Here is a 20,405-nt window from a genome sequence, read left to right on the forward strand (position 1 = left end):
GGCATCCGACGGCCTCCTGCCTCACTTCCTCATCTGGGCCTGCTCCCAAGCCGCAGACGCTGCGTTCCCGCCAGATAAATTTAAGTTTCATTTCCAGACGCCTCAGCTGGTTCCTCCTCCCGCGGTTCTTTCCCGAGTTCTTCATTCCGGGAGCAGAGAGCGCCAGTCATGGATCCCCGGGCCGGAAAGAAGACGCGGGTATCTTCGAAGGCCGGGGCCGCCGCCGCCAAGGTTTCGGCGCAGGGTGTGAGCGACGCCCTGTCAGAGCTCAACGACTCTCCCGTGGCCCGCAGGGCGCCCCTGCCCCAGGCGGGGAGCTGCGGTCCGGCCGGGGAGAAGGGACCGAAGGGCCGCGCGCTAAGAGCCTGCTCCAAGAAGGCAGCCCCGCGCGCGGAGGCCGCCGCGCCCCCGGTCGCTGCCACCGCCGTCCGGGTACAGGCACAGGTGGTCCCCGCGGAGGGGCCGGAGCCTCCGGCGGCCCCAGCGCCGCCGGTTTCCAGGGCAGGATCTCGCCGCAAGGCGGGTGAGCGCTCCGCTCGCGAGCAGAGTCCTCCGTCCGGGTCCCACGAGGTGCCCCGACCCGGCGCGTCGATTCAGACCCCGACTCTTAGCCGGAGCCAGGCGGCGCCGGGCGGCTGGAAGCCCCGGGAGGTGCTGGAGAAATTAAAGCTGAAACGCCAGGAAATCTCGGATGCGGCGGCGATCGTGAACAAGGTCGTGGACCGCCTGTTGCAGAGACTGCAAAACCTCGAATGGGAGTTTAAAGACGTCGCGCTGCTGCACACCGGCAGCTACTACGAGCGCGTGAAGGTGAGTGAGCAGCGCAGCGCCGGCCTTTCGGGGCCGGACTCCCACACTCATCCTTGCCGACTCCCGGAAGCGCGTTCCCCACCGCCCCAGCTCGCGATCTGTCATTCCGCCTTTCCCCCCGACCCCCCATTCCCCGAAGTAACTCAGATTCTTGTTCTGAGAGCTCCAGGTAAATCGACAGTTTGTTCTTTTATCCACCTGCACACCGGACCACCACAGAACCGATCCGCATTGATTGCCGGCTACTCTCAAGACACTGATGGTTGGGGCAGTTTAAATGTACAGATGTTCTCAAGCTTTTGTGTGTGTGTGTGTGTGCAACTTGTTGAAACTTTTACTTGGTATAGAGTTGTCCTTCAGTGTACGAAGTTAATTGAAAATGAATCTTAATGGAGAGTGGGACTGGGAAGGGGAGAGGGAGGAGGAGGAGGGGTGGGAGTGTGGGTGGGAGGGAAGGGAGGGTGGGAAGAATAACTATATTCTTAAAGTTGTACATATGAAATTTGTATTCCTTAAAATATAAATTAATTAATTAAAACTGAATAAGGCCCAAATAAGTATATAAGTGTACCACATTAGTGAACATAAAAACTGATATTGTAAATATGTCAATATTACCAATATAATATAAAACTAATAATATACAACATACATATATATTACAGTTATGTATGTATACAAAATTTACCTTAAAATCATGTATAAGTTAGAGGGATAAAATCATTAAGGGAATTTTGAATTAATGTATCTCTTTTTTTGTCTTGATGTTAAGTCATTGAAATGTTGTAATTTTTTTAGTATGCTATGGGCATAAAGATGAACAAATCACCACTGGACCAGAAAGAATATTTATGGTTATGTGACATAATAAAAATGACTTTAAAAATTGAAAAAACAACAGGAAAGTAGACATGTACTCAGCATAACAGTGCTATGCGTGGTGATAGCAATCTGAGGGCCCAAGGTGACTCTCAACGTGGATAATTTGATCTGAGAAAAATTCCACAAATCGGCATATCTAACAGAATTTTTCCCATGAGGAGGCTATTTACCCCGTAGGAAAAATATCTTAAATCCTCCTGCCACACCCAACCTCCATTCTTTCTTCTGTTTTTTGTACAATATCATCAGAAGCCCACAGTGAGTGATGTCTTAAAAATTTAAGAGCAATCTCCTGGAGGTACTGAAAGACGTACTTCCTAAATACACATCTGATGTAGTTGCTGTTAAGTGTGTCCTCCAATGCTCCATTTGTCTGTGGGCGGTTGAGTCACTAAAGTGATTTGTGTTTGTGTGAATGGAAGGTTTAGGAGCAGAGAAACAAACTCCTCACTAGAGTTTATTTCCTGACCAGTGACAAATTGCCCTGGTTAGGTTTGGCCTAGTCTTTCAGTTTTCTGAGTGCGGGGCTACACACTATGAACAGAGATGGATTGCTTATATTTGTTAGATCATAGTAACTTATTTTAGAGTTACATACTGGCTTTATTCAGCTAACTGTGTTCTTCCAGAAGGGGGATGATAGTAAAACTCTAGATTTAGGAGTTTAGGATTATAAACTCTTTTTTATAAAATATTTATTTATTTATTTATTTATTTGAAGGGCAGTTACAGAGAAACAGAGGCAGAGAGAGAAAGAGAAAGGTCTTCCATCTGCTGGTTCATTCCCCAATTGGCCGCAATGGCCGGAGCTGTGCTGATCCAAAGCCAGGAGCCAGGAGCTTCTTCTGGGTCTCCCATGAGGGTGCACGGGCCCAAGGACTTGGACCATCTTCCACTGCTTTCCCAGGCCATAGCAAAGAGCTAGATTGGAAGTGGAGCAGCCAGGACTCGAACCGGTACCCACATAGGATGCTGGCACTGCAGGCGCCCTCAGGATTATAAATTCTTTAGAGCTGGCTGAATATTATGCACCTCTGAATTTCTAAGCCTTATCACATAGTAAGCATTCAAGGCAGGGAATGAGTAGGTTAAAGAAGAAAGAAGGGGCAGGCATTTGGCTCAATGATCAGGACTCGACCAGGCCAAAGCCAGAAGCTTTTTCTAAGTCTTCCATGGGGGAGCAGGGTCCCAAGGACCTGGGCCATCTTCCACTGCTTTCCCAGGCCATAGCAGAGAGTTGGATTGGAAGTAGAGCAGCCAGGAATCAAATTGGCGCCCATATGGCCTGCCAGTTTCATAGGCAGCAGCTTCAACCACTATGCTACAACACCAGTCCCTTGTTTTCGCTTTTCAGTTAGATTGTAAGTTCCATTATCAAAGAATGTTTTATACAATTCTGTACACACTTCAGCTATGCATTTTGTTGGGGATAGATTCAGTGATATTTGTTGTCAAAGGCAGTGTACTTTTTTTTTTTTTTTTTTTTTTACAGGCAGAGTGGACAGTGAGAGAGAGAGAGACAGAGAGAAAGGTCTTCCTTTGCTGTTGGTTCACCCTCCAATGGCCGCCACGGCCGGCGCGCTGCGGCCGGCGCACCGTGCTGATCCAATGGCAGGAGCCAGGTACTTATCCTGGTCTCCCATGGGGTGCAGGGCCCAGGTACTTGGGCCATCCTCCACTGCACTCCCTGGCCACAGCAGAGAGCTGGCCTGGAAGAGGGGACTAGAACCCGGTGTGCTGGCGCTGCAAGGCGGAGGATTAGCCTAGTGAGCTGCAGCACCGGCGGCAGTGTACATATTGATATTTGCATTTTTTTTAACTCCAATCATTTTTTGTTGTTAATAAATATTATTTCTGGCTGGACTCAGATTTAGAAGTAGCCACTCTCAGAAAAGGTAGCCTACTTCTCTTAGCAATCTGTTCTGGTGTTTTTTTTTGTTTGTTTGTTTTCGGCCTCTTTCATTCTCCTGGCCAAAAGTTTAGCATAATCTACAGCCTCTTCCTTATTCTTACTACGCTGCTTCTCCAGAGCAATATGCCAGCGTTTGAGTTGTGGGATAATAACTAGATGCTGAATCTTGGGTGCTTTGGTCCTGGGTTTCTTACCTTCTTCATCTAAGGGCTTTCTTACAACACACTGGCGTGCGTCATCTTCTTTAGAGAGATTGACAAGTTTGCAGATTTTGCAGGCTCTTTTTGGACCCAGGAGGTGAGGCACTGTGGTTTTGCTTTCTTTCTTCAGTTCTCCTTGATCTCTAACAAGAAAGCCCCTTACTCAACAGTAGGCAGACATCAAGACATCTTGCTTCATGGGAAAACTTTGTCATTCCCACAGCTGATTTGGACCATGTAACCTTTCCATTCTTCACCTAGAGCATCGGCAGCAACTTCTGTATCCATATGCTTCTCATAAGAAGCATAAAGTTCACGTTGATCATTCACTTCCATGAGTTTCTGGCAGCCACTGGCTGGGAAGGAGATGTTCAGCTTCATTTCAAAGCAGTTGATGGTCACCAAGGCGCCATGGAAGAGACAATATTTGGATCTTATACTCTTTTAGGACTGATGATCACTCTTATAATTCCATCTAAATTTGCTTTGTTTTGTTTGTTTGAAATACAGAGAGTCAGAGAGAAACATTGATTTCCCATCTGCTAGTTTACTTCCCAAATGCCTGCAACAGCCAGAGAACTCAATCCAGGTCTCCCACATAGGTGACAGGGAGCCAAGTAATTGAGCCATCACCTGTTGCCTCCCAGGGTGTGTATTAGCAGGAACGTGAAATCAGGGGCAGAGCTAGGACTCAAAGCCAGGAACTCTGACGTAGGATGCAGGCGTCCCGAGCAGCTTCTTAACCACCATACCAAATGCACACCCATGAAAATTTCTTGAAAGCTAAGTGAGCCAGACTTTCATCATCCTATATGTTGCACATGATTCTTGTTACGTAAATAACAATTCAGTTCAATAATATGGAGGATCCAAAGGAAAGATAATGTTATTAGTGGTCTTTTTTTTTTTTTTTTTGCCAGGCAGAGTAAGATAGTGAGAAAGAGACAGAGACAGAGAGAGTTATAGACAGTGAGAGAGAGAGACAGAGAGAAAGGTCTTCCTTCCGTTGGTTCACCCCCTAATGCCCACTATGGCCGGCGCTGTGCCGATCTGAAGCTAGGAGCTGGGTGCTTCCTCCTGGTCTCCCATGCGGGTGCAGGGGCCCAAGCACTTGGGCCATCCTCTGCTGCCCTCCCGGGCCATTAGCAGGAGCTGGATTGAAAGTGGGACAGCCAGGACACAAATCTAGTGCTCATGTGGGATGCTGGTGTCACAGGTGGCTCGGTTACAACCTTTTAAAGCAAAATGACTTGAGCATTACATTTCCATTCACAAACCTAGCTGACTTACTTTTCAAACAAGGAGTGTCCTAAGCAGTGTCTTACTCATTGGGCCAAATGCCTGTCCCTGGATGGATATTAAAAACTTACATAATTTTATATAATTTTATTATAAAAATAATGCTTGTTAATGATAAAAAAGAAAAAAAAAAACTTGAGTGTAGACCCTGCAAACTAAAACCAGTAATATTCTTCAACCTGCTCCCAGCTCCACACTTCCCACTTCCAGATGGTATAAATATTAGGAACCTTGTTTTTTTACTGTAAAGTTTTAATTGGAAATTTCAGCAAAAAGAATTGCAATTGCCTAGAAAATATTTACAATCAAACATTTCAGTGTTATTTTTACTGTTTTTTAGATTTCTGCTCCTGATGAGTTTGATGTCATGTTTAAACTGGAAGTCCCCAGAATTCAGCTGGAAGAATATTGCAACAGTGGTGCTCATTACTTTGTGAAGTTTAAAAGAAATCCCAAAGGAAGTCCTCTAAATCAGTTTTTAGAAAATGAATTATTATCTGCCTCTAAGATGCTGTCAAAGTTTAGGAAAATCATTATGGAAGAAATTAAAAGCATTGAAGGTAAGGTTTTGAGTGTGGGTTCTTTTTTTCTTTTTCTTTTCCTGTAAGTGTAGATCTCAAAGGTCTAAAGTGGCTTACTAATTACCAGTGAACACTCAGCCTCCCTACCCCACACTGTTGACTACCACTTCCTTCTAGAAGCAGCTGTTAGCTCACGGATTTAGCCTACTGCATCTTCTTGGTGTTCTTCCCAAGCGTTGAGTGGCAAAAGTTCAGTCTTCACTGAATATTCACTGAACTGCTGCCTGTGCCCCTCCGTAAGTGTGCCTGGATAAGGTTCCTATCTGCTCCTGAAGCTCAGAACCTGTGTCTCTACCAAGTGTAGAGATCATGTAACACCAAGAGTGCCCTGCAGGGAAAGAACCGGGAGAACAGATAGCAGTAGGGGTGGTGTAGGGTGGTGGAGCAAGACCCCGAGGTAGAGAAGAGCTTGGGAAGATCAAGGAACAAAAGGACAAGGGGACATGTGACAGGAAATGAAGTTGAGGAAGTAGCCAGGAGCTGGATCCATTAAGACTTGTAACTCCTGGGAATTCAGATTTTATTCTGTGTTCATTGAGAAGGGAGTAATTATTGGTGTTGTATTCTGTTCTTGGTTTCTGTGGAAAAGATATTATAAGAAGGCAAATAGGGAAGTTCAAAAGGAAAATACTGTAGTTGAGATGAGAGATGGTGGTGGCTTAGCTGAGACGGGTTGAGGGCTGGGGATGGAGAGAAGCAGACGGACCCAAGCAGAGGCAGTACTTGTGTAGGGGCTGGGAGGATTGGATCAAGATGCCTTCTGGCTTTGTGACTTGAGCTCCTGGGCAGACTGATTGTGCTGTTCTCTAAAACAGAAAGGACTGAAGAAGAAACTATTTTGGGGTAAGGATTAAGAGTTTGGATTTAGAGATTTCTGTGACATGTCAAAGCAGATGTGTAAAGTACGCAGCTGGGCGGGGGTTTGGAGTGCAGAGAATACATTTGGATGTAAGTAGACATTCAGAAGTCATCAATGGGAGTATTTTGGCACAGCAGGTTAAGCCACCTCTTGAACTGTCTGCATCCCATACTGGAGTGCCAATTCAAGTCCCAACTACTCGACTTCAGTCTAGCTCCTGGCTAATGTAAGAGATGGGAAAGGCAGCAGAAGATGGCCCACATACATGGGTTGCTGTTACCCATGTGGGAGACCCTAATGGAGTTCCTGGCTCCTGGCTTCAGCCTATCTCAACCCAACCCTGACTGTTGGCAACCTTTTAGGGAGTGAATCAGTGGATGGAAGTTATCTCTAAATCTCTCTCTTACTCTGCCTTTCAAATAAATAAATAAATAAATCTTACAAAACAAACAAGCAAACAAACAGATATCATCAACAGGTAGGTGGCATTGGTAAGGGATGAGACTCCCGAAGCAGACAATGCAGATTAACCCAATCAATCTAAACTGCACTCATTGATTCCATGATGTGCAGGTGTTCTAGGTGTTCAGGATACATTAGTGAGCAGGTAGATGATGGCCTCTACCCTTCTGTAGCTCATAATCTTGAAAGCATAGATGTGCAATGAATAACAAATGGGAATACTACAATGCTTTGTAGTATACTACAAAGTAGTAAGTACTGCGATAAAAAGTACAACAAAGTGGGAAGGATCAGTAGTGCTGGGGACAGGAGTGAGGGTAGAGAATTGAAATGTTAGGCGGTTACAGGCTGGGGAGAAGAGAATGAGCGAAAGGGCAATATGAGTGCAGAAGGAGTGGTTGGTATATAGGATGCTGCCGACAGCCAGAAAGCCAATGGGTTTCTTCTCTGGTTTTGTGGGATTGGTGACTTTGACAAAAGTAGTTTCAGTGGGTGATGAACACAGAGAGGTGAAAGGGCAAGGATGCAGGGAAGCAGCCTGTCTAGGCCACTCTCGAAAGCTGTGGTTAAGAGTGTGAGGAGGAGGAAGCGGTAGGATCGCAGGGAGGTCTACACAGAGTGAGAGACTCTGTTGTCCTTTGTATGAGTGTAAGGATGACCCACGAGGGAGGGAGGCATGGCTGAGGTGGAGAGGGAACAACTGAGAGCATGGTGCTTGAGGAGGCGAATGGAGAAGGGATCCAGAGACCACGTGCAGGGGTGGCCTTTGAAAGGTGGGAGGTATTCTAATTGTATTCATTCCTCTGTATTTCCAGAGAAACTAAGATTGATCAGCCCTTCCTTCCCTTTTATATGTTTAAACATATACAGATGTTGCCGTGGAGAGGAAGAGAAGAGGAAGTCCTGCTGTAACCCTTGTTATTAAAAAACCTCGAGAAATATCTGTGGATATAATCCTGGCTTTGGAATCAAACAGTAGCTGGCCTGCTAGCACCCTGAAAGGCCTGCCCATCAAACTCTGGCTTGGTTCAGACACTAGGAAGCGACTAAGACAAAAGCCATTTTACCTTGTGCCTAAGCACGCAAAGGAAGGAAATGGGTTTCAAGGTATTTTATTTTGTTTTATTAATAATATTTTATTTATTTGAAAGGCAAAGTGACACAGAGAGAGGGAGACACAGAGAGAGATCTTTCATCTACTGGCTCACTCTCCAAATGGCCGAGGGGCCCAGGCTGAAGACAGGAACCTGGAACTCCCTACAAACCTCCCATTTGGGTGGCAGGGGTCCAAGCACTTGGGCCATCTTCTGCTGCTCTCCCAGGCCATTAGCCTGGAGCTGGATCAGAAGCGGAGCTCCTGGGACTCAAACCAGCCATCATCAGCTTTATCTGCTGTGCCACAATGCCGGCCCAGTTTTGAAGGTATTTTAGAGGTGAAGGTATCCTTAAAGATATGTGACTTGTCAATATTATCTACTAGGACAGTATGCAATCAATTACCAACTAATACTGTTAGCATTTCAAGAGCCATCAGTGTAAGTGAACCACCTGGTGGGAGTTTGGTGAGGCACAGAATTGAAAAGGTCATAGTTGTAGCAGTAATATCAGATACTCAGCTTTAAAATCTTTAGTAACCTGTATTTGATTTTATCCTTTTTTTTTTTTTTTAATAAAGAAAGAAAGGCAGTATTGGCCTTGGAGCCAGACTGTCCTGGTTCTGAATCCTGATTGTGGGCTCCTGGGTTAGTTACCAAGCCTCTCTAACCCTGTTTGCTCATCTCTACACAGTGGGTTTAATCAAAGCTGCTTGAAAGATTCTGGGAAGATGGAAATGAGACAGTGCATGTAAAGTTCCTACTTTAGTTCATGGCAGTTACATTGTTAGTACACAGAGTTGTCAGAATTCCATGGAAAACTGAACTAAAAGATGATGTGTATTTTCTGTGAGCCTTGTGAAGCTCCTTTATATTGCCACCAGAGGCTAGACCGTCACTCTCGGCCACGCTTCTGCCTTTCCTTCATCTTCCCATGCTGCTGCTGCCATTCCTCTCCAGCCTCAGCTGGAGCTGGGTCGTGGTTAGCGCTGCTGTTTCACCTGTGATGCTAGCCACGCCAATCACCGCAGGTTTTTATGCTGCACAATGGATGACGCTGAATTTCCAAGAGGCAGACTGAACTGGTCTACAGTTACAACTGAATAGTGGGGAACAATGGTGGTATTTCTTTCATATGGAAGAAAAAATATATACAGTTATTAATTTTCTCCTGTAAATTTGCACGGAACTTTTGGTACCCACTACTCGGTGGCAGGAACCCAGTTGCTTATGCCATCATTGCTGCCTTCCAGGGTCTGCATTAGCAGGAAGCTGGAGCAGGAGCTGGAGCAGGGGTGCATCCTAACTGGCATCTTTTTTTTTTTTTTTAAGGTTTATTTATTTATTTGAAAGACAGAGTTAGAGAGAGGGAAAGACAGGAAATCTTCCGTTCACTGGTTCACTCCCTAGATAGCCACAACGGCTGGGGTCGGACCAGGTCAAAGCCAGGAGCCAGGAGCTTCCTCTGGGTCTCTCATGTGGGTGCAGGTGCCCAAATACTGGGGCCATCCTTGCTGCTTTCTCATGCCTTTATCAGGGAGCTGGATCAGAAGTGAAGCAGCTGGGATTCAAATTGGGGCCCATATGAGATGCCAACAGTGCAGGCAGTGGCTTAACCTACACTACAGTGCCCGCCCCTTTACAGCATATTTTTATAGATGGTCAAATAGTAAATCATTTGCAATTTTGCCAGATATTGCAAAAAAATCTCTTCCATAGGCATTCTGTCAATTTGCATTTCTACAACAGTGTAATACAAGTACCTGTTTCACACTTAACTTCATTGACAGAACTTAAGGTGTGTTGTTGTTGTTTTTCTGCCTTTTTTTTTTTTTTTTTTTTTTGACAGGCAGAGTGGACAGTAAGAGAGAGAGAGAGACAGAAAGAAAGGTCTTCCTTTACCATTGGTTCACCCTCCAATGTCTGCTATGGCGGCGCGCTGCAGCTGGCGCACCGCGCCAATCCGAAGGCAGGAGCCAGGGTGCTTCTCCTGGTCTCCCATGCGGCTGCAGGGCCCAAGCACTTGGGCCATCCTCCACTGCACTCCCTGGCCACAGCAGAGAGCTGGACTGGAAGAGGGGCAACCGGGACAGAATCCAGCGCCCAGACCGGGACTAGAACCCGGTGTGCCAGCGCCACAGGCGGAAGATTAGCCTATTGGGCGCCGGCCTGTTTTTTTGTTTTTTGTTTTGAGTGAGCAGAGCTAGATTTATTGGACACACTGCAGGGGCATAGTGGGCAGGCAGGACAGCTAGAAGTTGACCATTACTGCCTTGTTAAGCATTTTTCCAATTGCAATTTTTGCCAGTAATCTAAAAAATGAAAAATAATATCTCAATGTAATTTTTAAGTAAACTTTTTGTTTTAATAAACCTTAGATTTGGGACTGACACTGTGACGTAATAGGCTAAGCCTCCACCTGCAGTGCCCGCATCCCATATGGGCCCCAGTTAGTGTCCTCATTGCTCCTCTTCTGATCCAACTCACTGCTATGGCCTGGGAAAGCAGTAGAAGATGGCCCAACAAAATTTAGAAGATGCTATAAATATCATTTTCAACTTGTGTAAACATAAGAAAGAGAAAAAAAAAAAGAAGCTCAAGTCCTTGGGTCCCTGCACCTTCAAAGGAAACCCAAAAGAAGCTCCTGGCTTCTTGCTTCGGATCCGCCCTGCTTAGGCCATTGTGGCCATTTGGGGAGCAAACCAGCAGATGGAAGACCTTTCTGTCTGTTTCTCACTCTCTCTGTAACTCTCTCTCAAATAAATACATAATAATTTTTTAGAAAAGAAAACCTTAGATGTACAGAAAACTTGCACAGATAACAAGATAACACAGGGTTCTCAAATACCCCAAGCCCATTTCTCTGTTATTACTAGCTTACATTAATATGATCCATTTGTCACAATTAATGAACCAATCTGGCTACATTATTGTCAACTAAAGTCAGTAACTTATCCATGTCTTCCTAGTTTTCAGCTGATGTCTTTTTTCTGTTGGTAGAATGTCTGTTAACTGGAGTTTATCTAGTTTTCCGTATGATCAGACTGGAGTTGGAGGGAGGAAGTTCACAGAGCTAAATAAAGTGCCATCCTCATCTTATCATTTTAAGGGTACAATGCCCTGACCACAACTTAACACTGTTCGTGTTACCCTTGATTACCCAGCTGAGGATGGATTTAGGAGGTTTCTCCAGTGTTCAGTGGACTCTCCCCCTTCTCATATGGTACTGTTTGAAAGGAAGCCGCTGTGCACAGCTCACCCTTGATGAGAAGGGAACTATACCCCACCTCTGAGAGCAAGTGCAGATGATCTCCAGGTTACAACGGCTCCGCTTAGGAATTTCAGCTCTTGAATGTTGTGAAAGCACCATGCATTCGGTAGAAACCGTACTTCAAGTTTTAGATTTTGATCCTTTTCCAAGCTGGCAGTAGGCAGCATGATACTGTCTTAATGTTGGGCACTGTAAACAAGCTATAGTCCCAATCAGTCATATCATCATGAAGGTTATCAACTAATACTCCATGGTGTATTATGTTGCCAATGACTTTGGGATACTAGAATTCAATACATTATATGAGATAATATTTTTAAAAATATTTATTCATTTATTTATTAAAGAGAAACAGATCAGTCTTCCATCTGCTGGTTCACTCCCCAATGGTCACAACAGCCAGGTCTGGGCCAGGCTGAAGCCAGGATCCTGGAACTCTATCCTGGTCTCCCACATGGGTGGCAGAGGCCCAAGTACTTGGGTCATCATCCACTGCTTTCCCAGGAGCATTAGCAGGAAGCAGAGTAGCCAGGACTCAAATTGTCACTCTGATATGGGCTGCCATGTCCCAAGTGGCAGTTTAACCCACTATGCTACAAAGCCAGCCCCTACATGAGATGTAAACACTTTGTTATAAAGTAGGCTTTGTGTTAGGTGATTTTGTCCAGCCAAAGGCTAATTTAAGTGTTCTGAGCATGTTTGAAGTAAGCTAGCTTGGGCCCAGTGTCGTGGCACAGTGGGTTAAGCCCTGTCTTTAACACCGCACCCCATGTCATAGCCCTGGCTCAAGTCCCAGCTATTCCACTTCCAACCCAGCTTCCTGCTAATGGGCCTGGGAAAGCCCCAGAAGTTGACCCAAATGTTTGAGCCTCTGCCAACCATATGGGAGATTCTGATGGAACTCCTGGCTCCTGCCTTTTGCCTGACCCAGCCCTAGCTTCTGTGACCAATTGTGGAGTGAACCACCAGTTGGACGAGAGCTCTCTGTGTCTCCCTCTCTGTCACTCTGCCTTTCAGTAAATAAATCTTTTAAAAATAAAAATAAACTGGCATATAAAATTATACATATTTATGGGATACAGTGTCATGTTTCAATATAGGTACACATTATATAATGTCCAAATCATGGTAAACATAGCTATCTCCTCAAACATTTACCATTCCATTTTTTATGATAAAAACATTCAAAATATTTTTTCTAACTTTTTTGTTCATTTTTCATTTGTTCAAAATATACAGCAGTAGTTTAATCTATCACTTTTTTTTTTCTGGACAGGCAGAGTTAGACAGTGAGAGAGAGAGAGATAGAGAAAAAGGTTAATCTATCATTTACAACACTGGCATTACACAGCGGAGCACCTGTTGGAGTCCTGGCTGCTCTGCTTCTGATCTAGCTCCCTGCTGAAATGCCTGGGAAATCAGCAAATGATGGCCCAAATATTTTGGCCCCTGCCACCCATTTGGGAGACCAAGATGGAGTCCCAGGTTCCTAGCTTCAGACTGGCCCAGACCTAACTGTTGTGGTCATCTGGGAAGAGAACCTACAAAAAGAAGATCTCTCTGTCTGTCTCTCTGTTATTCTGCCTTTCAAATAAATAAATAAATCTTTTTAAAAAATAAAAGATACAATACATTATCATTATACGTAATCATCCTACTATGTGATAGTTCACCAGAACTTTTTTCTTCTAACTTCTAATTTAGTACCTATTAACTAACTTTTCCTGTTTTCCCAGCTTCGAGTAACCATCATTCTATCCTCAGCTTCTATGATAGCAACTTTTTAGATTTCATATAGAGGTAACATCATATGGTATTTTTCTTTCTGCACCTGGGTTGTTTTACTTAACATCATGACCTCTGATTCCATCCATGTTGGTTCAAGGGACAGTACTTTTTAAAAAATTTTATTTTATTTATTTGAGAGGTAGAGTTACAGACAGTGAGAGAGAGAGAGACAGAGAGAGAGAAGTCTTCCATCCGCTGGTTCACTCCCCAAATGACCACAATGGCCAGAGCTGAGCCAATCCGAAGCCAGAAGCCAGGATCTTCTTTCGGGTTTCCCACACAGGTGCAGGGGCCCAAGCATCTTCTACTGCTTTCCCAGGCCGTAGCAGAGAGCTGGATCGGAAGTGGAGCAGCCAGGACTAGAACCCGTGCCCATATGGGATGTCAGCACTGCAGGCAGAGGATTAACCTACTGAGCCACAGTGCCGGCCCCAGGGCAGTATTTTTTTTTAATATCTATTTTATTTATTTAAAAGGCAGAGTTACAGAGAGGAAGGGGGAAAGACATAGGAGAGAGAGAGAGAGAGAGAGAGAGAGAGAGAGAGGGAGAGATCTTCCATCAGCTGGTTCACTCCCCAAATGGCTGCAATGGCCAAGGCTAGACCGGGTGGAAGCCAGGAGCTTCTTCTGGGTCTCCCATGTGGGTACAAAAATAGGAAAGCTGAAAATTAATCTATCTATATCTCTGCATACTTATCCTTCTTTATTGTTTTGATGCTGGTGTATCTCTAAAGAACAGGAGTTTAAAATAAAATTATGAAAATTAATCTATCTATATCTCTGCATACTTATCCTTCTTTATTGTTTTGATGCTGATGTATCTCTAAAGAACAGGAGTTTAAAATAAAATTATGGGGGCCGGTATTGTGATATAGCAGGTTAAGCCTCTACCTGCAACACCAGCATCCTATATGGGTGTTCCAGTTCCAATCCCTCTCTCTGCTATGGCCTGGGAAAGCAGTGAAGGATGACCCAAGTGCTTGGGCCCCAGCACCCACGTGGGAGACCTAGAAGAAGCTCTGGGCTCCTGACTTCTGCATGGCCCACCCTTGGCTGCTGTGGCCATTTGGTGAGTGAACCAGTGGATAGAAGATCTCTCTATCCCCCCACCCCATCTCTTCTCCTCTCTCTGTAACTCTGCCTTTCAAATAAATAAAAAATAAATCTTTAAAAATAAATAAAATGATTACATCTAGAAAATCAATAATATCAAAACATGTAGTCAGGTTTTAAATTTCTACTCCTTTCCTAAATGTCGGACTTTTTTCTTTGTTTTGCTCTTTGCAAATTTAATATATCAAAAGGCCTACTTCAGTGGCATTCTAGCACCACCACAAAGTAGCCCCAGTGCCCCATCAGCAACACATTTAAGCTGCCCAGTGAGGCTTTTTTCTTTCCAGCTGTGTATTTGGATCAGAATCCAAATAGGTCCACACATTGTGAATAGTTGGTATGTCTGTTAACAGTATATTTTAGCTTGCTGCTTCCTCTTTCATCTCTTTTTCCTATTCAATTTACTCATCTTTTTAAAAAAGGCTTATTTATTTATTTGAGAGGCAGAGTTACAGACAGAGGGGGAGACAGTGAAGGCTGTCGCTCCCCCTCTTCATGGAGGAACGACACTAAACCCTGCCTAGGCTTCATATCCGAGTCACGTCACCATTATGTTGCTCCCCGTCTTCGTGGAGGAACGACACAGGACCCTGCACTGTTCTTTTGTCTGCTCGGCCCTCCCAGGGTTTGCTGCTGGTTCTTCCCGGGTTGGCTACCAACCCTTCCACCTCCGTGGAAGGGCGGTTCCCCTTAGCCACTTTCCCCACTTCCGCGGGGGAGCGGCACACTGCCGGCCGGCTCTCTCCAGGGGCTGCACAGGTGTTCCTTCAGATAGATGTTCCCCTTAGATGTTCCTGGTGCATGCCGTCTCTCTCCTCCTTTATAGTCCTCTTCCACCAATCCCAACTCTGCTACCCACACGCCGAGTACGCTGCTCTCCTCCAATCAGGAGCAGGTCCTACAGTTTATTGGTTGAACTGGAGGCAGCTGTGTAGAAGCTGTTTTCTTCTCTCCCAGCGCCATATTGTGGGAGAGCAGATGCATAGAATAAGTCTTAATTCCAGTAACTTAGTCTAGTCCGAGTTGCTCCCCACAGAAGGCGGTATCTTCCATCTGCTGGTTCACTCCCCATATGGCTGCAACGGCCAGAGCTGGGCCAATCTCGAAGCCAGGAACCAGGATCTTCTTCCAGGTCTCCCATGTGGGTGCAGGGGCCCAAGCACTGGCGCCATCTTCTGCTGCTTTCCCAGGCGCATTAGCAGGGAGCTGGAACAGAAGAGGAACAGCTGTGACTTTAACCTGCGCCCTATGGGATTTTGGCACCAAAAGCCGAGACTTAACTTACTATACCAGAGCTCTGGCCCCTCGAATTACTCACTGAAGAAGTCCTACAGAGTTTCCCATAGACTGTATTCCAGTAGTGTCCTGAAACATGATCCACTTCTCTTTGTTTCAATGGTAATTAAATCTAGAAGATAATTGATACTACTGAGGCTATTGTAAGTAGCATTTTCCTTAAAATTTCACTTTTTGGTTTGATTTTCTTATCCACAAACTTGGTACCCCTTTAAATCAATTTGGTGCACTTACTTGTAGGTTCCTTTGTGTTTTCTATATATGAAATTAGATCATCTATCCGTAATGATAGTTTCTCTCCCTGTCCAGTGTTGTCACCCTTCTGTTTCTTCCCTTATTGTGCCTGTGGGAAACCTGGTGCAGGTTGAGCAGACAAGGGAATAGCAGACATCTGCCCTTTTCCTGATTTCAGGAGCAAAACTTTCAGATTTCCACCTCATATTCTGATGTTGCTATCGTTTTCTAAAATCCAACTTTTATCAGCTCAAGTTCCCAAAGAGACTTAACTTGCTGAGAGGTGTCTTTTTTCTTTCCTTTTATTTTATTTTTGACAGGCAGAGTTAGACAGTGAGAGAGACAGAAAGGTCTTCCTTCCATTGGTTCACCCCCCAGGTGACCACTACAGAGGTGTCTTTTTCAAAATGATAACTGAATGTAGAATTTGATTCACTGCATTTTATGCATCTATTGGGATAGTCATATACTGTTTCTCCTCTATTATGTTAATGTTACAGATTATATTGACTGATTTTCTAATTGTAAGCCAGATATAAAACGACCTAGGTATTAAGGTGATCAGACCCTAAAAGAGCTACTTATAGTAAGACTTGGCAAGAAGTTATCTAATCTTATACAAACTCTCACAAGAATAGAAAGAAAGATTCACCAGTCTATTTTATATTAATACCTAAACTTGCAAGGGTGGTATCCGAAAAAAAAGACTCAAATTATACAAGTTATTATTGAAACAAAATGTTAACAAACTAAATTTAACAATTTATAAGAGGCAATGCATCTTCTCATGGCTAATGATTTTTAAAATTTATTTATTTATTTGAAAGTCAGAGTTACACAGAGATAGAAAGAGAGGCAGAGATAGGGGGGAAAGAGAGAGAGAGATCTCCCCAATTGGCTGCAATGGCCAGAGCCACGCAGATCCGAAGCCAGGAGCTTCTTCTGGGTCTCCCATGTGGGTGCAGGGGCCCTACAACTTGGGCATCTTCTGCTGCTTTTCCAGGCCATAGCAGAGAGCTGGATTGGAAGTGGAGCAGCCAGGACCCAAACCAGCTCCCATGTGGGATGCCAGCACTGCAGATGGTGGCTTTACCAGCTACACCACAACACTGGCCCTGTGGCTAATGATATTAAGCTCTGATTTCTTCCTCCACTCTCCCATTTTTTCCCCCACTCATGCCCACTTTTTTCTTCAAAGCACTTATTTTAATATGTAATTATATGATATGGAATCATTTCTTTTCATCTATCTCCCCCTATAATTTTTTCAGGATTATATTTTAATGAAGGCAATCACTTACATATTGAGGTCTTCAGATAGTAGATGCTTTTTGGTAAAAGGCTTTTCTATTTTTCTCTTTGAAATTAAGAAGAAACATGGCGGCTGTCCTTCTCTCACATTGAGAAGGAAATTTTAAACCAGCACGGACAAAAAAAAACATGCTGTCAAAGTGATGGACAGAAGTGCTGCAGGTAACATCCTTCTCTTGTTAAATGGCACATTCTCTGGGGTATGCTTAATTTCTTGTTGACTCCATTGTTCAAACCTGAAGGTAACCATCGCTGGGTTGGGCCTGGGGAACAGAGAAGAGCTGGACTGACCTGGGTGGGGAGAATGTGAGGCAGAAACCAGAGAAGCCAGATCCAAGGGACGAAGGAAAGGGTGTGGCTGGAAGGCCAAGCCAGGGAGCAGCAGCTGTGAACCCCTGGATTAGATAGATGTGTAAGCAGGACGGAGCAGGAGAGTGGGAGCACTAACCAGGAGAGTCCTCAATGTCTTAGTATTCTGGTTGCTGAAAGATCTTGAATACTAATGTCATGCAAGGAAGGAGATCGATCTTAAAATAAAAAAAAAAAAAATACAGTACTTTCATTTAAAAACTGAGAGAGAGAGAGAGAAAGAAAGAGAGAGAGAGGATCATCCATTGGTTCATTCCCCAAGTGCATGGAATGCCCCGGAACCCAGGCACTCTCATATGGCTTGTGGGAGTCTGCTGTGCTAAACGCCTGTCCCTAGGAGCACACTTATTGGATAGGGTGTTTGCCTCGCCATGATTTGGCTGTGTTGATAGCTAGGGATTGAAGGCCCAAACTTGAAATAGGATTAAATGGGTAATAATTTTTCTTGGTAGCATACATGCCATAAAAAAAATCCCAAGATTGGAAAGCAGTTACTGAGGACTGGCATTGTGGCGTAGCGGGTTAAGCTGCTGCCTGTGATGCCGGTGTCCCTGCTGCTCCACTCCCTTTTTTTTTTTTCCAACTTTTATTTAATAAATATAAATTTCCAAAGTACAACTTTTGGATTATAGCGGGTTTTCCCCCCATGAACTCCCTCCCACCCGCAATCATCCCATCTCCCACTCCCTCTCCCATCCCATTCTTCATCAAGATTCATTTTCAATTATCTTTATATACAGAAGATCAACTTAGTATATACTAAGTAAAGATTTCAACAGTGCTCCACTTCTGACTGAGCTCCCTGCTAATGTGCCTGGGAAACAGCAGAGGATGACCCAAGTGCTTTGGGCCCTGCACCTACATGGGAGACCTGGAAAAATCTGGCTCCTGGCTCCTGGCTCCTGGCTCCGGCCTGGCCCAGCCCCAGCAGTTGCAGCCATTTGGAGAGTGAACCAGCGGATGAAAGATATCTCTCCTCCTCCTCTCTGTAATTCTGCCTTTCAAATAAATAAATAAAGTCTAAAAAAGAAAGAAAAATAATTACTTATTGGAATTTATGAAGCTTACCAGTGTAAAAGTTACAAAAAGGGGCCAGCATTGTGGCATAGCAGGTTGAGCCACAGCCTGTGATGCCGGCATCCAATATTGGAGCACCTGTTCAAGTCCTGGCAACTCAGCTTCTGATCCAGCTGTCTGCTAATGCACCTGTTTGAGCTAGGAATGGGGAAGAGAGGAGGGAAAAATCTGTTTTTAGGAGGCTGGTGTTGTGGCATAGGGGGTTAAACTGCCACCTGTGATGCTGGCATTCCACATGTGTGCCAGTTTGTGTCCCAGCTGCTCCACTCAGAGCCAGCTCCCTCTTAATGCACCTGGGAATGCAGCAGAAGATGACCCAAGTAACTGAGCCCATGCCCCTAGTGTGGGAGACCTGAAAGAAGCTCCTGGCCCCTGGCTTTTGCAAGGTCCAACCGTAGCCATCGTGGTGATCCGCAAAATGAACCAGTGGATAAAAGATCTGTCTGTCGGCCGGCGCCGCAGCTCAACAGGCTAATCCTCCACCTAGTGGCGCCAGCACACCAGGTTCTAGTCCCGGTCGGGGCGCCAGATTCTGTCCTGGTTGCCCCTCTTCCAGGCCAGCTCTCTGCTGTGGCCCGGGAGTGCAGTGGAGGATGGCCCAAGTGCTTGGGCCCTGCACCCGCATGGGAGACCAGGAGAAGCACCTGGTTCCTGCCTTTGGATCAGCGCGGTGCGCCAGCTGCAACGCACCAGCCGTGGCGACCATTGGAGGGTGAACCAATGGCAAAAGGAAGACCTTTCTCTCTGTCTCTCTCTCACTGTCCACTCTGCCTCTCTCTCTCTGAAATTCTGCCTTTCAAATAAATAAATAAAATATATTTTTTTAAAAATCTGTTTTTAAAACTTCAAAACAGGAGCTGGCATTTGATGTAATGGTTAAGATGCCCACATACCATATTAAGGTGCTTGGCTGAATTCCCAGCTTTGCTCCTTACTCCAGCTTCCTGCCAGTGCGCACCTTTTAGGAGGCAGCAGGCGATCAATCAAACACCTGGGTCCCTTCCACTCATTTGGGAGACCTGGATGAAGTTCCTGGCTCTTGGCTTCAGCCTGATCAAACCCCAGTTGTTGCAGGCATTTGCAGGCATTTGGGAATGAACCAGTTGATGGAGGTTCTTTGTCTCTCGCTGTGTCTGACTGCCTTTCAAATAAAAATAAATCTAAAAGTAAAAATTGAGATTAAAGGGGGCCGGCGTTGTGGCACAGCAGACTAACAACGCCCTGGCCTGAAACGCCAGCATCCCATATAGGCACCACCAGTTCTAGTCCCGGCTGCTCCTTTTTCTGATCCAGCTCTCTGATATGGCCTGCGAAAGCAGTAGAAGATGGCCCAAGTCCTTGGGCCCCTGCACCCTCATGGGAGACTTGGAAGAAGCTCCTGGCTTCTGGCTTCAGATCAGCGCAGCTCTGGCCATTGCGGCCATCTGGGGAGTGAACCATCAGATGGAAGACCTCTCTCTCTCTCTCTGCCTTTCCTCTCTCTGTGTAACTCTGACTTTTTTTTTTTTTTTTTTTTTTTTTGACAGGCAGAGTGGACAGTGAGAGAGAGAGACAGAGAGAGAAAGGTCTTCCTTTGCCGTTGGATCACCCTCCAATGGCCGCCGCTGCAGCCGGCGCACCGTGCTGATCCGATGGCAGGAGCCAGGATCCAGGTGCTTTTCCTGGTCTCCCATGGGGTGCAGGGCCCAAGCGCCTGGGCCATCCTCCACTGCACTCCCTGGCCATAGCAGAGAGCTGGCCTGGAAGAGGGGCAACCGGGACAGAATCCGGCGTCCCAACCGGGACTAGAACCCGGTGTGCCGGCGCCGCAAGGTGGAGGATTAGCCTAGTGAGCCACGGCGCCGGCT

General features: G+C 45.4%; 1 protein-coding gene across 5 annotated transcripts in view; it reads left to right on the forward strand.

Moving 5' to 3' along the window:
- The window catches only part of CGAS (cyclic GMP-AMP synthase), a 22,745-nt gene continuing 2,340 nt past the window's right edge, over window positions 1-20,405 (forward strand). For 2 of the 5 annotated variants that reach the window (XR_011388649.1, XM_051855522.2), the window contains exons 1-3: window positions 3-810; window positions 5,444-5,663; window positions 7,876-8,112. Coding sequence is in view for 4 of the 5 variants with exons in the window: in XM_051855522.2 (XP_051711482.2) it covers window positions 169-810; window positions 5,444-5,663; window positions 7,876-8,112 (1,099 nt within the window). In the remaining variant the exon portion in view is untranslated. Of the gene's footprint in view, window positions 811-5,443; window positions 5,664-7,875; window positions 8,113-17,171; window positions 17,275-20,405 lie in introns of all 5 variants that reach the window. The other 3 variants (XM_070073884.1, XM_051855521.2, XM_070073885.1) reach the window with 3 other exon arrangements.

This window comes from Oryctolagus cuniculus, chromosome 5, assembly GCF_964237555.1.
Source record: "Oryctolagus cuniculus chromosome 5, mOryCun1.1, whole genome shotgun sequence".
Lineage (NCBI taxonomy): Eukaryota > Metazoa > Chordata > Mammalia > Lagomorpha > Leporidae > Oryctolagus > Oryctolagus cuniculus.